This window comes from Lepidochelys olivacea (assembly GCF_965140295.1).
Source record: "Lepidochelys olivacea isolate rLepOli2 genome assembly, chromosome: 11".
NCBI lineage: Eukaryota > Metazoa > Chordata > Testudines > Cheloniidae > Lepidochelys > Lepidochelys olivacea.
The window spans coordinates 79,922,553-79,945,230 of record NC_140421.1 but is presented as its reverse complement, the minus strand read 5'-3'; the positions used below and the strand labels follow the sequence as shown (position 1 = coordinate 79,945,230).

Sequence of the window (22,678 nt, the reverse complement as noted above, 5' to 3'; positions counted from 1 at the left end):
GCCCCCCAGTTGGTCGGGGCCTCTGGGCACGCCCCTGTTGGCCCATACTGGCTGTGTACTGAGCCCTATTACTTTAAAGACAGTATCAGCTACACAGTACTCAATACCAAACATAACCCAGGGTGACAAAGTGCACTTCTCTGTCCCCCCTCGATTGACTGGGCCGCATAGATGTTTATTTGTCTGCTACAGCCTTTTAGCTCAGGCAATAAATAGAGGCTTGTAGTTTTAGATCCAGAGGTCCAAGTTCAATCCCGGCTGCTGACCCTCATGTACACAAACGCTACTGGAACATAGAGTCATATCATTGCATGTCTATGTTCATAATGTTATACAACACAACGAATTAACAGCTTATAATTCACATTGTGCATTGCTGTTTCAGTTAGCATGTTGGTGTGGCTTCACAGAGTCCAAGGTCAGAAGAGACCACTGTCATCATTTAGTCTGACCTCCTGCATAACACAGGCCATAGAGTTTACCCAGAAATTCCTGCATCCGGTCCAACAATTTGTCTTTGAACTAAATTGTATAGGTTAGAAAAGCATCAAAGCCTTGTTTTAAAGACAAAGTGTGGTAATTTAACCACTGGAACAGATTATCAAGAACTGTGGTAATTACCTTCCCTGATAGAACTGGTGGCATCTTACTGCAAGTTTCAACTTTGCTGACTTCAACTTCAAGCCAGTGGATCTTCTAACACCTCTGTCTGCTAGATTAAAAAGAGTCCCCTAGTATCAGATATCTGCTCCCTATGTAGATCACTATAGGACCATCATCAACTCACCTCTTAACCTTCTCTGAGGTAAACTAAATGGATTGAGCCAAAGTTTCTCTTTGCGGGGTATGCTGTCAGACCACACATCATTCTTGTAGCTTTAACTCTCTCCAATTTCTCAGCATTCTTTTTGAAGTGGTTGAGTAGCATTATGGTAGTAACCTAATGCTTGAGAATGAATGTTCCTTTAACTTACGTGTTTCGCGCTTTCTAATGTTTGTGTTTTTGTGAAGACATGCACTTGTGCAACCCTAATTCACAGGGGGTTTTTACATAGGATTGTCATTGTTTTAAAAAATAAAAACAGAAGTAAATGTGAGGGCTGAGGCCCGAAGGCTGTATTAGATCTCTTTTACTTAAAACTTTGCATCTTCAGAAGACAAACCTGAGCTGATGTTCCAGCTTCCTCTGACGCTCAAAGTTTTAACATTTGAAGGAAGAGCCATTTTATAAACCACATTTTATTCACAATTAGGAGATAAGGGACAGCCAACAATACAAAAATATTGTCATTTTAAGTTGTAAACGCATTCCAAATCCACACTTAAGATGTAATTATCCCCTCATCACCCAGAAATCTGACTATAGTCGAGAGAAGTTTCTCACAAGGGGCTTGTAGAATGAGGGAGGAGATGTCTAAATAATGGGACTTCTGCTACCACTGCTGCTTTTATTGAATGTCTGTTATTGTGGAAATCCCTACCCTTGTGGCAGGGTTGACAAAGAGAACTTACAGTTAAAGCTGAAATAAAGCTGTCCATCAGATAGTAGTCAGCTCCATCGTGACCCATTAAATGGCTTGGAATGAACGTGGATTTGTTTGTTGGATAAGAAGTTTTCTCTCTTGTGCAAAAGTCAAAAACTTGCACTGGTCCCCCACCATCACAGAATAGTTCTCCCTAGAAGTCCAAAGTAAAGAACAAAACACACCTTACTAAAAACGTCACTCCGAATTTTTGACAGTGTTTCTAGTGTGTCTAAAGCATGTCTACATTGCCCACGGCGTGGCCTCGCTTCAACATGGGCAGTGTAGACGCACCCTAAATGTAATGTCCACAATGAGTTTGTATCACAATAAAAATGTATATAAAAATCTCTAAATAAGATATTAAGACCACTCCTAGAAAAGTTACGTTGTATGTTTTTAATATCTTCGCTATGGACAGCATCTACATGGTATTAAAAGAATGGCTAGCTTAATCAGCAGGAGGATCAAAAATGCATGACAGAGCTATTGCACTTGTTTATTTGCTGGCCACTGACCTCCAGTTTGACAAAGGCCTCATATGGTCACAGGCCTTTAAAATGGGTCTCAAAAGTCAACATAAAACAGCAGGAAATATTATATGGTAAAATAGTCTTGGAGAGGCAGTTAGCATACATAGCACTGAATTACTAGACCATCGTGGTTTGCGTAACAGAGGTGTCCAATAAACCAGTGCAGCAACAGAGATGAAAAACAGTTGCACTCAGCAAGACGTTTCCCCATAACGACACTTTGTTAGCAGTTACACACATAGTATGCGGAAGGGTTAGTGTTTATAGCAAGATATTAATTCAAAAATCGCTAAGGCCCATAATCCAGGCATCATCTTTGATTTGGCCCTCTTTTGACTCACACACGTTCAAGCCTTGCTGCTTCTCCTCACATAATGCCGACTGTTCTACATTCCTACCTTTCCAAACTACCATCGCTTTTGCTTAGAATCTCTCATACTTTGAATCCAGGCCCTCAGTGTCTCTGTCTCTCTGGCCTTTAATGGGAATGAGGTAGTGTCCCCATAAGTAAGGTCCTCAGAAAATAACAGACTTTTTTTTTTTTCTTTTCTTTTTTAAATTCACGGTAGCGTCCCAGGTAAAAGTTTGCATTTCATGGGACAGGCATGGCTGCTGATCACCCCTGAACTGCTGTGATTTTTCCAACAGTGCCAAGGCAGAAGCACAGTTAGCGGGTCAGTCCCATCCCAGAGTGTGGTAGGAGGTGGAGGGCTGGTCCTATCGCAGGCAGTGTTGGTGTCTTACCACACGATGCTGGCCAGTCCAACCCAGCCAAACCCAGGTCAGGGATTGGGGCCCAGCTAGCTCCATGCTCAGCTCCAGCAACTGCTGCTGTTTCCTGTCTGTCCAGTGGGGAGAAGGGGGCAGCCCTGACAACACCACGATTCGATGCCCCAGCCTGGCCCGCCCCATTGTGACCCCCGGCAGCCTGGGAGGAGACAACACAACACCAGCTGGCGGGGAGCTGAGGCCAGGATCCCTCCCCTCAGCCTGATCCTCACACTCTGATCGCCCTGCAGGGAAGAGGGCTACCTCAAGCCCCGATCTCTCCATCGGGGTAGGGCCTCCTCACGCAGCTGCTCATATTCCAAGTGGCTGCAGTGCTGGCCGTTGTCGTTGTGTTGGCTACGGTGGGGGATGGATCCTGGTCTCAGCTCCTGTGCTGTCTCCCCCAAGGCTGCCAGGGGCTGCTCTGGGATGGGCCACTCCTAATCGCTGCATTATCAGGGCTGCCTCTCTCTGCCTGCTGGCCAGACAGGAATCAGCAGTGGCAGCCTAAGCTGGATCTCAGTGCGGAGTGAGCTAGGCCCTGATTCCTGCCCCAGACCATCTAGTGCCATGCGGTCAGACGCTCCCCTCACCACGCCCTGGGATAGGACCAGCTCACCATCCTCCTGCCCCCCTCCTGAATGGGACCAGCCTGCTAACCCCCGCAATGAGCAACCTCAGTGGGGACGCGGGAGCAGTGATGCCCACTTCCACCTCCCTGCTGTTGGAAAGGGCTAATTCCATGATTTCCATGCAGTCCATGAACGTGTGATTTACAAAGGGCCTTACCCATAATATCCTTATAATAGGCCTTATCCACAACTCTCATTGATTTCAGTGGGAACAAGATTATGCTCAGTAAATAGAAATGGTGAGGTACTGAACAGTGGGGCAATCTCCCGTTCATTTACCTTGGTCCCATAGATGGTGGTTTTCCTTCTACACAGCTGCTCCGTAAAGGCCATCATGGTAAAAGCAGCTGTTGCTCCTCCTTCAAACTCCATGTTAACAACCTGCAGAGAGTAGAGAAGTTAAGAAACATACGGCCCCTCTAAAAGTGCCGAGGGGAATCTGGCAGGAGCGGGTGAAGGTGTATTTCCTGTCATCTATCAGATAACTAGGAGTTACAAAGTAGACAGCACAAACAGCTGAAAGATGAAATTAACAGAAGTTACATCTCTAGCACAAGAGGCAAGCTGTAAAATCCATGAGTTGTGTGTTGTGAACATTTCTACTAGAGCAGCACAGAGTTCAAGTGTTGTACAGGCTTTATTTGTCACAGAGTTTTACTTGGTTTTATCTTGTGCTGCGCACAGTATGCTTTTCAACAGGCGACTTTTTCCAGCGGGTTCACGCTGTATCGGAGTGGTGCTACTAGACCTATGCTTGTGGAAGCATGTCCAAAAGACTAGAGCTTACACACCAACGTTTTCTCAAGGGCCAATCTTTCCTTACAAAATCTCAAACAGGGAAAACTTTAACCAAATAAAACAGCTTAACTGATTTATTTGAAGACGTACTGGTTTCATACTCAGGACTCATCTCTACAATTTTTTAACGTAAGTAAATAAATAAAATTTTACATACACTACTTAGATGAACAAAAAAATATCATACCTGGTTACTGACAACATCATTGTCACATTCATAAACGCATCTTCCGTATGGACCGCTGCGTAGGCCCTCTGTCACAGATTCTATGTCACAAACTCCACTGTTGCACACAACAGACACTGGCCAATTAAAATAACCCTACAAAAATAACAACAATGTTACTTATGCAAGACATACTGTATTCTTATCTCATCTAAAAAGGCAAGAAACTTGCCTCTTCTTATCTTGGACCAAATTCTCATTTATATGTACAGAAATCAGAACCATTTGCTGCAGCTGGGGCGCAAACCTGTTCCTGTCGGTAAACAACGTGAACTCACAGCATGATGCTGTGGCAAGAGAGGTAGCATGATCCACTGAGGTATAAACAGGGGAGCATCGAGTAGGAGCCCAGAGGTGGTATGATCTCTGTGTACACCGGGTCCACTTCTGGTGTCCACACTTTAAAAATTATGTTAACAAATTGGAAAGAGCTCAGAAGAGAGCTACAGGAGTGACTCTAGGTCAATAGGCAACTTGATTAGTCTAATTTCCTACATGAAGAGAAGATTTCTGATAGTTGGGGGGTTTCTAGGCAACAAAGGCATAAAAAGATCCACTCTCTGGGTGCAGAAGCCAAACAAATTAAGATGGGAAATAAAATTAATTTTTTTTTTAACTAAAAGGGTAATTAGCTATTGGAACAACTTACCTAGGTAGCTGGTGGATTCACCTTGAAATCTTTAAATCAAAATTGGAATTCTTTCTAAAAGATACGCTATAGCTAAGGCTCCGGGTCTGTCTGTCCGTGTCCGACTTCTACAGCGGCCAGTATGGCTGAGCCTAGGGCTCCCTCCCTGCAGCTGGTGCTGTGGGCCCCCCAGGGCTCCCTCCCTGCCCCCTCAAGATTCAATCAGGGTTATTTGTGGTATAAGTCATGGACAGGTCACAGGCCATGATTTTTTGTTTCTTGCCTGTGACCTGGTTCATGACTTCTACTAAAAATACCCGTGATTAAATCGCAGCCTTAGCTATAGCTCAACTGAGGAAGGTGAAATTCCATGGGCTGTGTTATGAGAAAGATCAGTCTAGATGATCATAATGGTCCTTTCCAGCCTTGAAAAGTCTTATGAATACTTGCTATCTTTGGGATTCTCCACTCACCTCCTCAGGTCACCCCTGAATCACAACAAGAAAAGATGAGAAGACCCTGAATGATGCAATGCACACTTTGGAAACTGGTATTTTGTGTGAGGGTTGGAATGATATACTTCAGCCATTCAGCAAGTGCAGTCTAAGCTTGCAAAGTGCTCAAATTGACCTTTCCAGTGCTGTAAACCTAATGAGGAGCCTTGGAACTGTTCTTCAACAAATGTGGGATAGTTTTAATGCCTATGAAATTCAGGGGGCTGCAAGGCCTGCTAACTATGAGTAGAAGTCTGCCAAATGCTGCAAAAGACAGAAGACATGCAACGATGCAACTGCCCACTCATTCAGTGACAAGGAGGCCTTCACAGTTAATACCTTCATCACAATCATCGACAAACTGAAGAGTGCATTAGAACATCGGATTGAGGCTTATGAAAATATTGACAAAACCTTTAGAGTACTGACAAATTTTTTGCCTAACATTTCAAGTTCCAAAGTCAGTGAAGGTATCAAATGTCTGTGTCAGAAGTACCCAAACGATCTTCCAGTAGATTTTACTAAAGAATTTGTTCAATTTGTTGAATTCGCATCACACTCTCAGATATAGAGAGAAAAGATGACAAAAGCAAATCTATTTGGATGTACCAAGTTATCACTGAATCCAGTGACAGAAAGTTTCCCAAATGTTGAAACTGCATTATGGCTGTATTTGTCACTAATGATCACTAACTGTAGTGGAGAATGTTTCTTCTCTCTTCTAACAAGGGTCTAAAAGGTCCTCCAATCCACCATGACTCAAGAGCATCTCAGTGCTTTGTTCCTCTTGAGCATTGAGAATTAAATCATCAGGGTTTTGAATTATGATGACATCATTCATGACTTTGCCAAAGCTAAAGCTAGGAAAAAAATGTGTTTGAAGAACTGAGTGTCATGAGAGCAGAATAACCTTGTTAATTTTACATAAATAAATAATATGTAAATATGTAAGTAGAAAAATGTTTGATGACTTCATAATTTTTTTTGCAATATGTAATTCATACTTAGACCCTTCCCTCCATTAGCCTTAGGCTCCTCATAATCTTAATCCAGCCCTAGGTGGCACCCCGAGAGGGGGGACAACCCATCACACCAATTCCTCACTTTCATACTTGTGTCCTTGTAAAGAGATGTGCCTCTTAGATAAACTCAGCCATCCCCCTACATTACTACAGGAATGTATTGAGATATTCAGCATCTGCAACTCCCACTCAGTTCAATGGAAATTGGGTTTGCACAGCACTTCTGAAAAAAAATTAGGCCATTTCTATTCATATGCTTCTAAATTTACATTTAGCATCTTAAAAGGGTTCTGGTGGATTCTCCATCACTAGAAAATTTTAATCAAGATTGGATGTTTTAATAAAGGATATACTCTAGTTCAACAACAGCTACTGGACTTGAAGCAGAAATTAATTCAGGCAAGTCCTATGCCCCATGTTATGAGTCAGACGAGATGATCACAGTGGTCCATCTGGCCTTAAAATCTATTACTGAAGCTCCCTCCTAACATTTCTTTGATCCCATTTATTTATAAAACCTTTAAAATTCACTTTTATACAAAGTTGGAGTCAGAAAGAAATCATCCCCTTCCCATGGCAAACACTCAGCAAACAGCTTGGATACATTTTGGCCTTCTTGTTTCTTCCAAAACGTCAAGTGTTGGCTATCGGAAGCAAAATATTATCCTTGATGACACAATGGTCTGATGTTATACAGTAATTCTTATGTTCCAAGATCTTAGGAAAACCAAAAGATGAGTTCCTTTTGCTTGGAAACTGAACACATTTTGAGATCAATGTAGTCAATATTTGGAAGATATATTGCTTGAAAACAGTACTATACTCACCTTCTCTGCACGTTGTAGATAAATCTTCTTGGCTGAATATGGACAGGTTTGTTCAACTGAACAGTCTAAGCACCGACTGGCAGCTCCTTTGGGCTAAAGCAAATTTACAGTGGTTCATTATTTATTAATTTTACTCATGTATTTTCATCCACAGAAAGACACTTATTGCAATATTAGGAAGATTTAGCCCCTGGGCCAGCACCAGCCACTGCAGAAGTCACGGAGGACATGGAAAGTCACGGAATCCATGACTTCCGTGACCTTCATGACAGACTTGCAGCCTTATTCATCATCTCCCAAGAAAAAGTGGTTTACAACCATCCAGTTGAGCCTCCAGTCCAAGGTGCTGCAACTAGCCCTCTGTCACCAGGGAGCTAGATAAGTATATGCTAACAGTACTAAATAACATGCTCATGCAGCAAGTACTGTAATTGGTAGTTAAAGTTGGAAAACTATTTTCATTTTACCCCATTTTCACGTGTTCACAATCTTCCAAGAATTCACCTTTGGGGCTGAAACCTTTGATCTCTGCCCAAAAATTATATTTTTTTAAAAGTCTGAGCAAATCTTCTCCCTCGTTTTAAGTTATGGGATAGCAGAAAATATTATGCAAAATATTCATTGTAAAAAATTAAATCTACACATTCCTCAAGATACAGCAGAAGCGGCCAGGGACTAAAACTTTGCAGTTAAAACAGACATACATAAACACTGTGTTTGGTTTGAGGGCAAAAAGGAAGTTAAAATTATTTCTGAATTAGCTTCATTGGCATTTGGTGCCTAAAGCACTTAGACTCTTGAAAATCCCAGCATAAGGCTACGTAAAACTATTTCCCCATGTTTATTTTCCCCCCTACTGTTCCTCACACATTCTTGTCAACTGCTGGAAATGGCCCATCTTGATTATCACTACAAAAGGTTTTTGGTTTTTTTGTTCTGTTTTTTCTCTCTCTCTCTCCTGCTGGTAATAGCTCACCTTAACTGATCACTCTCATTATAGTGTGTATGATAACACCCATTGCTTCATGTTCTCTGTGTATATAGATGTAAGCAGAGTCAGGATGAGCTCTACCCTGACATCTGGTGGGGAGTCATGGTGGGCTGTGGAAAAGAACTTTAGGGGCTGATCTCATTTGCATAGGCACACCCACCCTGCCTTGATGGTCACTTTGGCTGCTGTAGGAGCCCCAGTTTCTCTGTTATTGGGGCAAGAATAAACTGTTATTATCCTGATTATGTGAATCAAGGACAGTGGAACTGTACTCGGCCTTTTGTTATGATGGAGGGACTCACCATCAACTAAGCAGCACTTGCTAGGCAAGGGTCATGGGTTCCAAAAACCCAGTGAAGGGAGTGAGGCTGGGGACAGGTATTAATACTTGGTGGTATGGGCTCCCTGGTGAGGGCTTTACATGCTAATTGTACTTCCTCCTCTCTCCACTGTGGAATATCAGAGCTAATTTTGATTCTATTAGGAGTCTGGTTACAGGCTGCTGAGCTCAATTCACTTTGGGCTAATGGTGCACCAGCACTGAGGCTCCCCTACTACAAGCTGAAATCACAAAACAGCTAAACTTACTAAGAGCTGAAATCACTGAGTGTTGTGTTAAGTATAGAATCATAGAATATCAGGGTTGGAAGGGACCCCAGAAGGTCATCTAGTCCAACCCCCTGCTCGAAGCAGGACCAATTCCCAGTTAAATCATCCCAGCCAGGGCTTTGTCAAGCCTGACCTTAAAAACCTCTAAGGAAGGAGATTCTACCACCTCCCTAGGTAACGCATTCCAGTGTTTCACCACCCTCTTAGTGAAAAAGTTTTTCCTAATATCCAACCTAAACCTCCCCCACTGCAACTTGAGACCATTACTCCTCGTTCTGTCATCTGCTACCATTGAGAACAGTCTAGAGCCATCCTCTTTGGAACCCCCTTTCAGGTAGTTGAAAGCAGCTATCAAATCCCCCCTCATTCTTCTCTTCTGCAGGCTAAACAATCCCAGCTCCCTCAGCCTCTCCTCATAACTCATGTGTTCCAGACCCCTAATCATTTTTGTTGCCCTTCGCTGGACTCTCTCCAATTTATCCACAATTTATCAAGTAGTGGGGAGCCTGAAAATATATGGCGGAGCAGTTTGCAGGACAGTGAGCAGAGCAGGGTTTGTGGAGCAGAGCAGTTTGCGGGACGGCTGGCAGAGCAGAGCACTGCAGTTTGCGGGACAGCTGGCAGAGCAGAGCACTTCAGTTTGCGGGACGGCGAGCAGAGCGGCTGGTGGAGCAGAGCAGTTTGTTGGATGCCTGGAGCAGCTCACGGGGCAGCTGGCAGAGCGGAGCCCCATGGAGAGGTGGGGCCATCAGCTTTGGACCACGTAAGGTGCCCCTTAACCACCACCCGCCCCCCCATCTCCACCCAGGTTGGGAGGTAAAACTTTGCAGATAAACTTTCGAACTCTGGGGCTGCCCTGACCAGGGACAGAGACTTTTGGGTCATTGGACTTTTGGGACTTTGGGTGATTTTGGGTTGCTGGGCTCAAGAACCAAAGGGAAAGGACACACCCCAATTTGCTTGGGGTGGTTTTTTTGCTCATAGGTTGTGTTATGAATCCTGTTGGTGGTGTTTCCCCAACATAATGCCACATTGTTTCTCTCTGTCATTAAAAGGCTTTTTGCTACACTCAGACTATGTGCTTGCGAGAGGGGAAGTATTGCCTCTTGGAGGCACCACAGTATATATTTGTCCCAGGTCACTGGGTGGGGGCTCGAGCCGGTTTTGCATTGTGTTATTGGAATGGAACCCCTAGATACTGAACCTGGCCCTTGTTGCTGCCAACTCTGACGGGCAGAAGGGTTACATATATACATATATCTTCCTACTGTATTTTCCACTGCATGCATCGGATGAAGTGGGTTTTAGCCCACGAAAGCTTATGCTCAAATAAATTTGTTAGTTTCTAAGGGGCCACATGTCCTCCTACTATAAATACAGGCATTTTCCCCATCCTGCTCTTGGAAAAGAAAGCAAGTGCCAGTGGCTAAGTTAATGAAATGCTGAGGTTGCACAATTACAAAAAGTCAAGATCTGGAAAATGCGAAGGGCTCCAGCAGCCACAATAATTCAGCCTCATTGCTCATATACTAATATCTATTCCTACTCATCTGGTTAAACGTGTAACTCAACAATGGTGTTTAGATACCCACAACTACAGGTACCTTAGAAATGCCCAATGTTGATATTATCCACACCTGAGATTCACATTACAGTTTAGGTAACAATATGTATACTACAAGACACAGAATTTACAAGATGGCTAAATTAATGTTGATGATGGATCCTTAAATTACTTTACTGCTTATTATTTGTATTGTGGTAGTGCCCAAAATCTGCTAAGACACATTTCAAGCCCCAAAGAGCTTATACTTCGCAAACAAACCAAATATATGCAGGACAGGGGAAATGGATACATTACACAAGAAAAGTGATCTCGATGATGGCAGGCACATCTTGTTAGCTTCATAGTGGGTTTAGGGTGGTTTTTTTCGGTTGGTTGATTTTTATGTAAGTGTATTCATATTTTGTAGGCAAAGCTGCAACAGTGGTTTTTACGTTCTGTGTTTCCTTTTTGGTGAATCCAAACAGACAACCAGACAGTTACATTTACATGGCCTTTGCATTTTTATAAACTGATCATGACATGAAACATGATTGTGAGGAATGAACACCTAAGCAGACAAACTCTTTTGTCCTGACTTTTTTTAAAAACAAATTCAGATTATTTAGCTGAATATTTATTCTCTTAAAAGTTAGCTTACAATTAATAGATGCTTTAAATCAACATTAGAAAGTCAATAGTTTTTCCATTAAAAAAAATCCAAGGTCCCAAACTGTGAATCCAAATATTCTATGAACTGTGGGCCCAATCTAGTAAAATTTATGCACATGAGTAATTTTACTCATGTGAGTAGTCCTATTGACACAAATTAAAATCCAAATCTAAAGTAGAGTTAGATACTGAAAGTGGTGTGGAACAATTTTATAGCATGGAAGGTGCTAAAGAGAATGGAAGGCATAATGGGAAAGCCAGGATGAACTAGCTTGGTGCGTCTTTAGACGTAATGCATACTATACTGAGATTAAATATACATTTTTTTAAATGGCATAAGCAGTTTCTGCTTGGGCTATGTCATTTTAGGCTCTCTACACTCCTGAGTTATTTCATTAGGGCTTCAGGAGCTTGGCTACTGTAAGATTAGGCTTCTGTTAACACAAAAGAAGGAATTTCCTGCAATGTTTATGTCATTTTCACTATATTTCAAAATGCACATTTTTAGCAGAAAAAACACTGATAACTACAGGTATGTTTAAGATGGTCACATACTTCCTGGAAATAAAATAAAATGGAGAGTAAATGATAAGTTAGACCCCAAGGTAGCAAAGAAGTATGAACTTAATTTACAGCACGTGCTTAAGTGGTCTGTTGAATCGAGATAGACTTAAGCACATGCTTAAATGCTTTGCTGAAATAAGGCTAGAGACTTTGAGTATTCCTTTATATAGTAGTATTTATACAAACCTTATGCTCATTAGTAAAATGAGAGAGACTGCCAAAAGATGACACCTTTAAGCACCTGAAATAAAACAGATATTTTCATAAATAAACAAACCTGTCAGTATAAAAAAGTGTAGAAATTGTCATTTTCTTAACTGTTCATTTTGGGCCTGATCCAACACACACCGAAGTCAACAGAAAGGCTTTCACTAATTTCAATCTAACCTAGATCAGGCTTTTAGATATTCAAAGTCCTTCAACACCAATTAATTGTTGGTTTTCTGTTACACTAGTGGGGCAACTGTTTTCACTAAGATTTTTTTCTGATGACATGTCTTAGTATTGGAAATAATTTTATTACTCAGTGTGACGGGGCAAGGCCAGATGGCTATGGAAAAGTAGTGGGAGATAGATATATTAGCTCCAGGCTAAACAAATCCCTGGTACCAGGTTAAGTGAAATGGAAGCTGCTCCAGGTCAATTAAGACACCTGGGGCCAATTAAGAACTTTCCAGAAGGCAGGGAGAATGCTATGTTGATAGGGACACCTGAAGTCAATCAGGGGCTGGCTGAAACTAGTTAAAAGCCTCCCAGTCAGTCAGGTGCGGGTGCATGTCAGGAGCTGTGGGAGGAAGTTGAGCTGTTGGAGAGGCTGAGTAGTACACACCATATCAGGCACAAGGAAGGAGGCCCTGAGGTAAGGGTGAAGTGGAGCTTAAGGAAGTGAGGGCTGCTGTGGGGGAAGTAGCCCAGGGAATTGTATATGTCATGTTTCTAAAAGGTCAGCTACCATAGGTGATACTAGTAGGGTCCCTGGGCTGGAACCCGAAGTAGATGGTGGGCCCAGGCTTCCCCCCCTCCCCACCTTTGCCCCTTGATTAATCACTAAGGCTGGGAGACAACAGAGACTGTGCAAGGAAGAATAACTTCTCCTCACCTCCCTCACTGGCTTATGATGAAAATGGCTCAGTAGACTGTGACCCTTGTCTCTAGAGAAAGAAGGGTTACGTGGAAGATCACAGTGAGCCTCTGAGGCTAGCTAAATCCGCCAGGAAACATGGGACCCACGGAGGCAAGGACAGAGCTTTGTCACATCAGGAAATCTCTAACTGAGCAGGGTCCCAGTCAACGGAATGATGTCAGAAGAACTCAGATTTTTTTCTCTTGTCTCCAGTTTGTTATAAGAATTTACAAACAATAACTGGGCTGCCTTCAAGGAACTGGAAAAAAATATGTCTTTAGTTCTATACTAAAAAAATTCTGAGACTAAAATGGGTCTGAGAATACAAAATACAACATCTCTATGTTTATATTTTTAAGTCAAGGATCACAATTTCTTTATGACCTCTAGTCCAGGATAAGTGCTGCATAATATTTACTGGCCCTGAAGGTGTTTGCATTGGTCCCACTGGATGTTCTGAGAGGTGAGGAGCTATCAAACCGTAAAAATCACATCATTCTGATTCTCATCTTCTTTTCCTCCCTCACCCACTTCAACTCTGGCACGATTTTTAGAAACTGATACTTCACAGACTGTTCAAGATTATGGACCAGTGAAGACAAATGACTTCAACAGGAGCTGCACAACAGTAACTGAGACTATCTGAACAGTTAGAAGATGTAATCCAACCTGGCTAATTCTAGTGGTTTTAGAGATAATGTTACAGAAATTAAGTATTTTACAAAAATAAAAGGGGGATAATAAAAATAAGATATTATGGTCTGATATCTCAATCTCTCAGGATAGAAAAATAATGTATGTCATTGAGAAATGGAAATGCTTGGTTTTCCACAAGCTGACCTTCCAAGGAATATTTCTAGCCTTGAAAATTAGTAAAATTATCACACCTTGAAAATGTCTCTGTGGCATTCAACAAAGCACTTAAGCAGGTCCTTAAGTCCCATTTAAGCATATGTTTGTGTTCTTTGCTGAACTGGGGCCCTTATGCACTGGTTCACAAGTAGACACAGCGAGTCCCAGACTCAGGGCCATTGTCATTCCAATTCCTCCATTTTTGAGGATTCCATCCTTTTCTGATAAATACAAGTTTTACATTCAACTTGCAACTAAATTTTCCAGTGAAGCTATAATAGTTTAGTTAGTTAATTTGGCTAGGTTGGTGATTTTGGACAGCCTGGAGATGCAATTTAAAAAAGAAATTAGACCGTGCTTGGAATACTAAGTTTCAGGAGAGAAAGAATGACCTGTGGCTAAGGTACTAGTGTTGGACTCCGGAGGTTTGGGCTGAGCTCCCAGCTCTGTCACAGACTCACTGTGTGGCCCTGGAAAAGTCACAGACTTTGCCTCAGTTCTCAATCTATAAAATGGATATAAAACCCCCTACCTCACAAGGGAGTTGTACGGATAAATTCATTAATATTTGCAGTGCATTCAGATACTACAGTGATGGAGACATGCATGTCCCTAGATAGATACTTTCCGCCACAGTCTGATTACCGCCTTTGGTTTATTCTTCCTGCCAGGACGTAATAACAACTACGAGCATTTTCCTTTAACTAACGTGAACGCCAATATTTAAATCAATGTAATTTAATCGATCATTTTTTGTATCACTGCAGGAGATCTACATTTAGAAGAAGGTTCAGGCTTCTTGTTCTCTAGGAGGGTGACGGTCAATTACACTCAGCGGGGAAAAGAGCTAACTGGGGCTAGGTTTACACGACAAAGTTTTGTCGGCACAGCTATGTCGGCAAACCTCCAATGTACTGACAGCAGAGTTCTTCTGACGACATAAGTAATGTCGTTTGGAGGAGTGGTGCTACTGTGCCGACAGGAGGAACTCCTTCTCTCATCATAAGCTGCATCTACACTGTAACTAGACTGGCAAAACATCTGTAGCATAGACACAGCCTTAGTCTCTCGGAAGGGGAAAGTTACATAAAACGTGTGTAACTATAACACACCATATTTGTGTTTGCACATGTTTATTCTTAGAACAAATATGATAAAAAAGATGCTGTAAACCTTTTATCACCCATCCAAAAATGAATGAGGTCGATGTCATGGCAGGATTTGGCTAACAAAGAAAATGTACTTTCTGCTTCATTCCTCCAATTTCCTCTCACAAACGAGTGGGCAAAATGCCAGAATCCAACCTATGCTTACAAGAAATAAACAGTAATTAATGAAGTGAATAGATACAAGTAATTTATAGTTTAAAATAATTAATAATCCCAAATCTTAAAGGCGGGGGGCTTGACAGCTAAGAAGTTGCTAGATTGACAGGCTCACTGAGGTCTTATAATAAGGATCAGGTACAGCAAGAGAAGCAGCAGTGCAGGCTTACCTCACCCTATGCCCTACAAGTGTTTCTGACTCTTGACCTGAAAGGACAAACTTTAGGGACTCAAGTGTCCATGGCTTTCAATCCCTGGATTCCTTATGAGACTATCAAAGTTACCAATTAGTGCTAACCATGGTTGTCTTCTATATTGTGGACCCCTGTCTACTAGAAACTTGAATGAAGACACCAAATTCATTTCAGCTAGAAAAACATCACCTTGGTGCATACTCCAAAAACATGTTTGAAATTTGTATATTGCATATTCTTAACATACAGAAAACACAGTTAAAGACCACTGATCCTGTAAATGATGCAGATTTCAACCACTTATATATATATATATATATCAGATAAAATTAAAAATAATATTATTTTCAATTTTTTCTTAGTGAAAAGGTTGTGGTAAAATGGAACATTTAGCAAAATACATTACATTGTGTCAACAGTATTTCCATCTGAAATGTCGCACACATTTCACGAACTTCTTCAGTATACTTCTGTGACAAAAGTGGGCTGTGTTTATCAAATGAACTCCATTTTGTACTATGCACTGAAGATATATCTAAACTTTCCCAAAGCAAGTAGGTAAGTATAGCCGTCAGTACGTTTCCTGTATAGGGTGGTGTTTATGTGGCCATCGCTTATTAGCACTGTAATGTCTAGGAAGTGGATCTCTTGTGTGGACTGGTCCAGGCTGAGGTTGATGGTGAGATGGAAATTGTTGAAATCATGGTGGAATTCCTCAAGGGCCAGGATGGTGTTTTCTGGAAGATCACCATCCTGGCCACTATGGATGTAGAAGCCATTTACACACAAAGATGGACTACAAGCCATCAGGAACAGTATCTCTGATAATGTCACAGCAAACCTGGTGGCTGAACTTTGTGACTTTGTCCTCATCCATAAGTATTTCACATTTGGGGACAATGTATACCTTCAAATCAGCGGCACTGCTATGGGTACCCGCATGGCCCCACAGTATGCCAACATTTTTATGGTTGACTTAGAACCACACTTCCTCAGCTCTCATCCCCTAACGCCTGTACTCTACTTACCCTAGGTTGATGACATCTTCATCATCTGGACCCATGGATAAGAAGCCCCTGAGGAATTCCACCATGATTTCAACAATTTCCATCCCACCATCAACCTCAGCCTGGACCAGTCCACACAAGAGATCCACTTCCTGGACACTATGGTGCTAATAAGCGATGGTCACAAAACCACCACCCTGTACCGGAAACCTAATGACTGTTATACTTACCTACATGCCTCCAGCTTTCATCCAGACCACATCACAAGATCCATTGTCTACAGCAAAGCTCTACGATACAACCGCGTTTGCTCCAACCCCTCAGACAGAGACAAACACCTACAAGATCTCTACCAAGCATTCTTAAAACTATAATACCCACCTGTGGAAGTGAAGAAACAGATTGACAGAGCCAGAAGAGTACCCAGAAGTCACCTACTACCGGACAGGTCTAACAAAGAAAGTAACAGAATGCCACTAGCCATCACCTTCAGCCCCCAACTAAAACCTCTCCAACGCATCATCAAGGATCTACAACCTATCCTGAAGGATGATCCATCACTCTCACAGATCTTGGGAGACAGGCCCGTCCTCGCTTACATACAGCCTCCCATCCTGAAGCAAATACTCACCAGCAACCACACACCACACAACAAAAACATTATCCCAGGAACCTATCCTTGCAACAAAGCCCGTTGCCAACTCTGTCCACCTATCTATTCAAGGGACACCATCATAGGACCTAATCATATCAGCCACACAATCAGAGGCTCGTTCACCTGCACATCTACCAATGTGGTATATGCCATCATGTGCCAACAATGCCCCTCTGCCATGTACATTGGCCAAACCGGACAATCTCTACGCAAAAGAATAAATGGACACAAACCAGACATCAAGAATTATAACATTCAAAAACCAGTCAGAGAACACTTCAACCTCCCTGGTCCCTCAATTTCAGACCTAAAAGTGGCAATTCTCCAACAAAAAAACTTCAAAAAAAGACTCCAACGAGAAACTGCAGAATTGGAATTAATTTGCAAACTGGACAGCATTAAATTAGGCTTGAATAAAGACTGGGAGTGGATGGGTCATTACACAAAGTAAAAACTATTTCCCCATGCTAATTCCCCCCCACACACTGTTACTCACACCTTCTTGTCAACTGTTTGAAATGGGCCATCCTGATTATCACTACAAAAGATTTTTTTTCTCCTGCTGATAATAGCCCACCTTAATTAATTGGTCTTGTTGCAATTGGTATGGCAACACCCATTGTTTCATGTTCTCTGGTATGGCAACACCCACTGTTTCATATATATCTTCCTACTGTATTTTCCACTGCATGCATCTGATGAAGTGGGTTTTAGCCCATGAAAGCTTATGCCCAAATGAATTTGTTAGTCTCTAGGTGCCACAAGTACTCCTTGATTTTTTTGCTGATACAGACTAACACAGCTACCCCTTTGAAACCTTTGCTAAACCTGTGTTCCTTGCTTTCCTTTGTCCCCACAGGGCTTAAACTAGAAGCCCAGAGCATCCATAGCCTTAGTGGAGCTCCGCAGGAACATGAGTAAGCAACTGTGAGGCTCAGGAGGTCTCAGACACAGATTTCAAGGTCTAGGGCAGGAATGTCCTATGTCCCAAGGAAAGGCACAAAGAGGTCTAAGTCTTGGAGAGTGTCCTAAGGACCCAGACCCAGAAATGGTGATGAGATGCTATCCAGACCCAACTGGCTTGGAAGCACATGAGAGCCAGTATACATATTCACTCAGACTGGTGTCCATATAAAGGGGTATTGGGCCAGACGGTAACAACTTATACTTCCTATAAACTCCAAAAACGGAGTTCCAGGAAGCAAAACAAAAATCACAGTCCCTCCCAATCTACTTAAGTATAAACAAATAATTTGCCATCTTCTTTGTGAATGATCCAATCCAGATTTGTTTGCCTAAGTGTCACAGCAGAATTTGCTGAATATCTAAAATCCTTTTCACTAAAAAAAGGAAGCTAATTTCCTGAGTGTTAGTAATGTAAAAAGGTCATAGGAAAATTCTGCTTTTCTAAACACCTGATTTCTGCCAGTTTATTAAAAATGCTTACGCTGGGGACACAATTTATGTGACTTTAATTTTGCTCGAGGTAAAGCGTGCAAAAGTAGATAGTATCATTTAACCACTGTACTTGGAAACTGAAGTATTCCTCCTAAAACAGAATAGTGAACAAAGACAATGTTTGTCTGCTTGGAATTTGTAAGCTACATTAGTTTCTGACATACTAAACCACAAATGAAATGGTAGGGGAAAAACATTATTGACATTTAAATAAAATTTAATTTCAGTGCTTGAATTTTTAAATTTTCACTAACTTTAAACAGTGATGATCTAACAGTAAATTTCTTCTGACTTATATCAACTTTAGAAATAAAAATCCAACATTTTACTGAGAAATTAAAAAAATTCATTGGTAAGGCCCACACAAAATAATGCTCTCAGCACCTTTTTGTAGCTCTGATTAGAAGTTACCACAAACTATTTCCAGATATCGCACATTCCTGCTGATTCAATAGATGCTGTTGGTATACAAACAAGGATATACATGAGAAGGAGCTAGATTCATATGGGGGTAGAGTGTGGGAGAAGAGAATCAAATCTGCCAAATAAGATGGGACAAAATATGAGAGATTCTCCCTCGCCCACACACAAATACTTTTAAAAATGGATTACACAGTCAGCAGAAAGTTCAAAACAAAAAATTTGTTTAGGGATGCTTCTCGTTACAAGGGTCATGGAAGTGAAGTCAGCAGTTCTCCAGTGATTTACCCCCGAGTTTTGGCAACAAGAGGATTAAGCCATTTGTTTTCTAAAGCATTTAAAAAGGAATATTTCTAGTTGTTTTATGTTCACAATAGATGATTAATAAAGAATATAAAAAATACACAAGACTTAAAAATAGTAAAATAAAAAAGTCTGTTGTCTCAAATCCTATTTAACTAATTAAATTTTGTAACTAAGAAGGAAAAGGAACAATAGTATTCAGCACTTAATTAGTTGCTTCTAGCACACTTGAGAATATGCTGAATAGCATATATGCTAACTGTTATGTACGCTAAGTACCATTGTGTTCTGCACGGGCTGAAATTGTGGAAAAGCAGCATCACTTGCCCCATAACCTCAGCCGTGCAGAACACAACAACATCCACAGCCTCAGGAACAACTCTGATATCATAATCAAAAAGGCTGACAAAGGAGGTGCTGTCGTCATCATGAATAGGTCGGAATATGAACAAGAGGCTGCTCGGCAGCTCTCCAACACCACTTTCTACAAGCCATTACCCTCTGATCCCACTGAGGGTTACCAAAAGAAACAACACCATCTGCTCAAGAAACTCCCTGAAAAAGCACAAGAACAAATCCGCACAGACACACCCCTGGAACCCCGACCAGGGGTATTCTATCTACTACCCAAGATCCATAAACCTGGAAATCCTGAACGCCCCATCATCTCAGGCATTGGCACCCTGACAGCAGGATTGTCTGGCTATGTAGACTCCCTCCTCAGGCCCTACGCTACCAGCACTCCCAGCTATCTTCGAGACACCGCTGACTTCCTGAGGAAACTTCAATCCATCGGTGATCTTCCTGATAACACCATCCTGGCCACTATGGATGTAGAAGCCCTCTACACCAACATTCCACACAAAGATGGACTACAAGCCATCAGGAACAGTATCTCTGATAATGTCACGGCAAACCTGGTGGCTGAACTTTGTGACTTTGTCCTCATCCATAAGTATTTCACATTTGGGGACAATGTATACCTTCAAATCAGCAGCACTGCTATGGGTACCCGCATGGCCTCACAGTATGCCAACATTTTTGTGGCTGATTTAGAACAATGCTTCCTCAGCTCTTGTCCCCTAAAGCCCCTACTCTACTTGCGCTATACTGATGACACCTTTATCATCTGGACCCATGGAAAAGAAGCCCTTGAGGAATTCCACCATGATTACAAAAATTTCCATCCCACCATCAACCTCAGCCTGGACCAGTCCACACAAGAGATCCACTTCCTGGACACTATGGTGCTAATAAGCGATGGTCACAAAACCACCACTCTATACCGGAAACCTAGTGACCGCTATGCCTACCTACATGCCACCAGCTTTCATCCAGACCACAGTACACGATCCATTGTCTACAGCCAAGCTCTACGATACAACCGCATTTGCTCCAACCCCTCTGACAGAGACAAACACCTACAAGAGCTCTATCAAGCATTCTTACAACTACAATACCCACCTGCTGAAGTGAAGAAACAGATTGACAGAGCCAGAAGAGTACCCAGAAGTTACCTACTACAGGACAGGCCCAACAAAGAAAACAACAGAACGCCACTAGCCGTCACCTTCAGCCCCCAACTAAAACCTCTCCAACGCATCATCAAGGATCTACAACCTATCCTGAAGGACGACCCATTACTCTCACAGATCTTGGGAGACAGGCCAGTCCTTGCTTACAGACAGCTCCCCATCCTGAAGCAAATACTCACCAGCAACCACACACCACACAACAAAAACACTAACCCAGGAACCTATCCTTGCAACAAAGCCTTATCTATTCAAGGGACACCATCACAGGGCCTAATCACATCAGCCACACTATCAGAGGCTCGTTCACCTGCACATCTACCAATGTGATATATGCCATCATGTGCCAGCAATGCCCCTCTGCCATGTACATTGGCCAAACTGGACAGTCTCTACGCAAAAGAATAAATGGACACAAATCAGACGTCAAGAATTATAACATTCAAAAACCAGTCGGAGAATACTTCAATCTCTCTGGTCACGCGATTACAGACCTAAAAGTGGCAATTCTTCAGCAAAAAAACTTCAAAAACAGACTCCAATGAGAGACTGCTGAATTGGAATTAATTTGCAAACTGGATACAACTAACTTAGGCTTGAATAAAGGCTGGGAGTGGATGTATCGTTACACAAAATAAAACTATTTCCCCATGTTTATTCCCCCCCTCCCCCCGCCCCCTGTTCCTCACACGTTCTTGTCAACTACTGGAAATGGCCCACCTTGATTATCACTACAAAAGGTTCCCCCTCCCTGCCTGTCTCCCCCCCCGCCCCCGCTCTCCTGCTGGTAATAGCTCACCTTACCTGATCACTCTTGTTACAGTGTGTATGGTAACACCCATTGTTTCATGTTCTCTGTGTGTATAAAATCTCCCCACTGTATTTTTCACTACATGCATCCGATGAAGTGAGCTGTAGCTCACGAAAGCTTATGCTGAGATAAATTGGTTAGTCTCTAAGGTGCCACAAGTCCTCCTTTTCTTTTTGCGGATACAGACTAACACGGCTGCTACTCTGAAACCAACCCTTTACTACCAAGGCACTGATTAATAGGAATAACTAAGCTCAGACAATACCATGACACACACACTTACGGGCTCCAGATGCTGTATGTGGCAGATGTCTCCAATTGCTCCAGCATCTAGTAGCTCCTATATAAACAGACAGCGAGGAAACATAATTCAGTTTGCTCTGCCTACTCAGGGACACAAAGCCTCTTTCTGATACCACAAATAGACATGGCAACTCTTGCGAATTTATCGCGAGTCACAATTTCTGAGTCAAATTAAGTCTCACTCACGATCTAGCGATAGAACTCTCGAATGTCAGGATTTTTTTTGAGCTGCAGCACATTCTGAAAATGGGTTTCTGGTCAAACAGGAGTTACCTCCCACAAACAAAGGAATGTGGTTTCTCCAGTAGACAGTTACTTCCAAAGTACTTTGAAAGACATTGAGAATTTCATTTACATATCAGATAAACCAAGCTATCAAGCTGGGGGGAAGGGGGGAAGAGGGAGAGACACCATGGCTACACCCCAGCAGGGAAGAGAAACTTCATCTGAGGTATAAAGAAGGGGGAGAGCCAAACCTCAAATAAGCAATTGAATCAACTGGGAAAAAAAGAACGTACTCACCTTGTGCGGTAAAGATGGTTCTTCGAGATGTGTGTCCCTGCGGGTGTTCTACTGTAGGAGTACATGCGCCCCCCTGCGCTGCTGATCAGAGAACTTCAGTAGCCGTGTCTGTTGGGCTCGCAGAGTCATGGCGAGAACTCCGAAGCAGAGGGGAGGAGGGTGGGTAGTGGAGCACCCGCAGGGACACACATCTCGAAGAATCATTGTTACTGCACAAGGTAACTTCTTTGAGTAGTGTCCCTATGGGTGTTCCACTGTAGGTGACTCCCAAGCAGTACCCCCCTTGGAGGGCTGGGACTTCGGAGTTAGGTTAGTCACAGATGAAAGTACTGTGGAGCCAAAG

General features: G+C 42.3%; 1 protein-coding gene across 8 annotated transcripts in view; it reads right to left on the bottom strand.

Annotated features, from left to right (window-relative positions):
- LOC311528292 (2,7-anhydro-N-acetylneuraminate hydratase-like) overlaps window positions 1-22,678 on the bottom strand; it is a 63,797-nt gene that overhangs the window by 1,148 nt on the left and 39,971 nt on the right. For 7 of the 8 annotated variants that reach the window (XM_084643134.1, XM_084643139.1, XM_084643138.1 and 4 more), the window contains 7 exons: window positions 21,794-21,850; window positions 14,979-15,109; window positions 12,017-12,071; window positions 7,452-7,544; window positions 4,442-4,576; window positions 3,736-3,837; window positions 1,513-1,677 (listed from right to left, as the gene is read on the bottom strand). In XM_084643134.1, the coding sequence (XP_084499260.1) occupies window positions 1,513-1,677; window positions 3,736-3,837; window positions 4,442-4,576; window positions 7,452-7,544; window positions 12,017-12,071; window positions 14,979-15,109; window positions 21,794-21,850 (738 nt within the window). The remainder of the gene's footprint in view (window positions 1-1,512; window positions 1,678-3,735; window positions 3,838-4,441; window positions 4,577-7,451; window positions 7,545-12,016; window positions 12,072-14,978; window positions 15,110-21,793; window positions 21,851-22,678) is intronic. The other variant, XM_084643141.1, reaches the window with a different exon arrangement.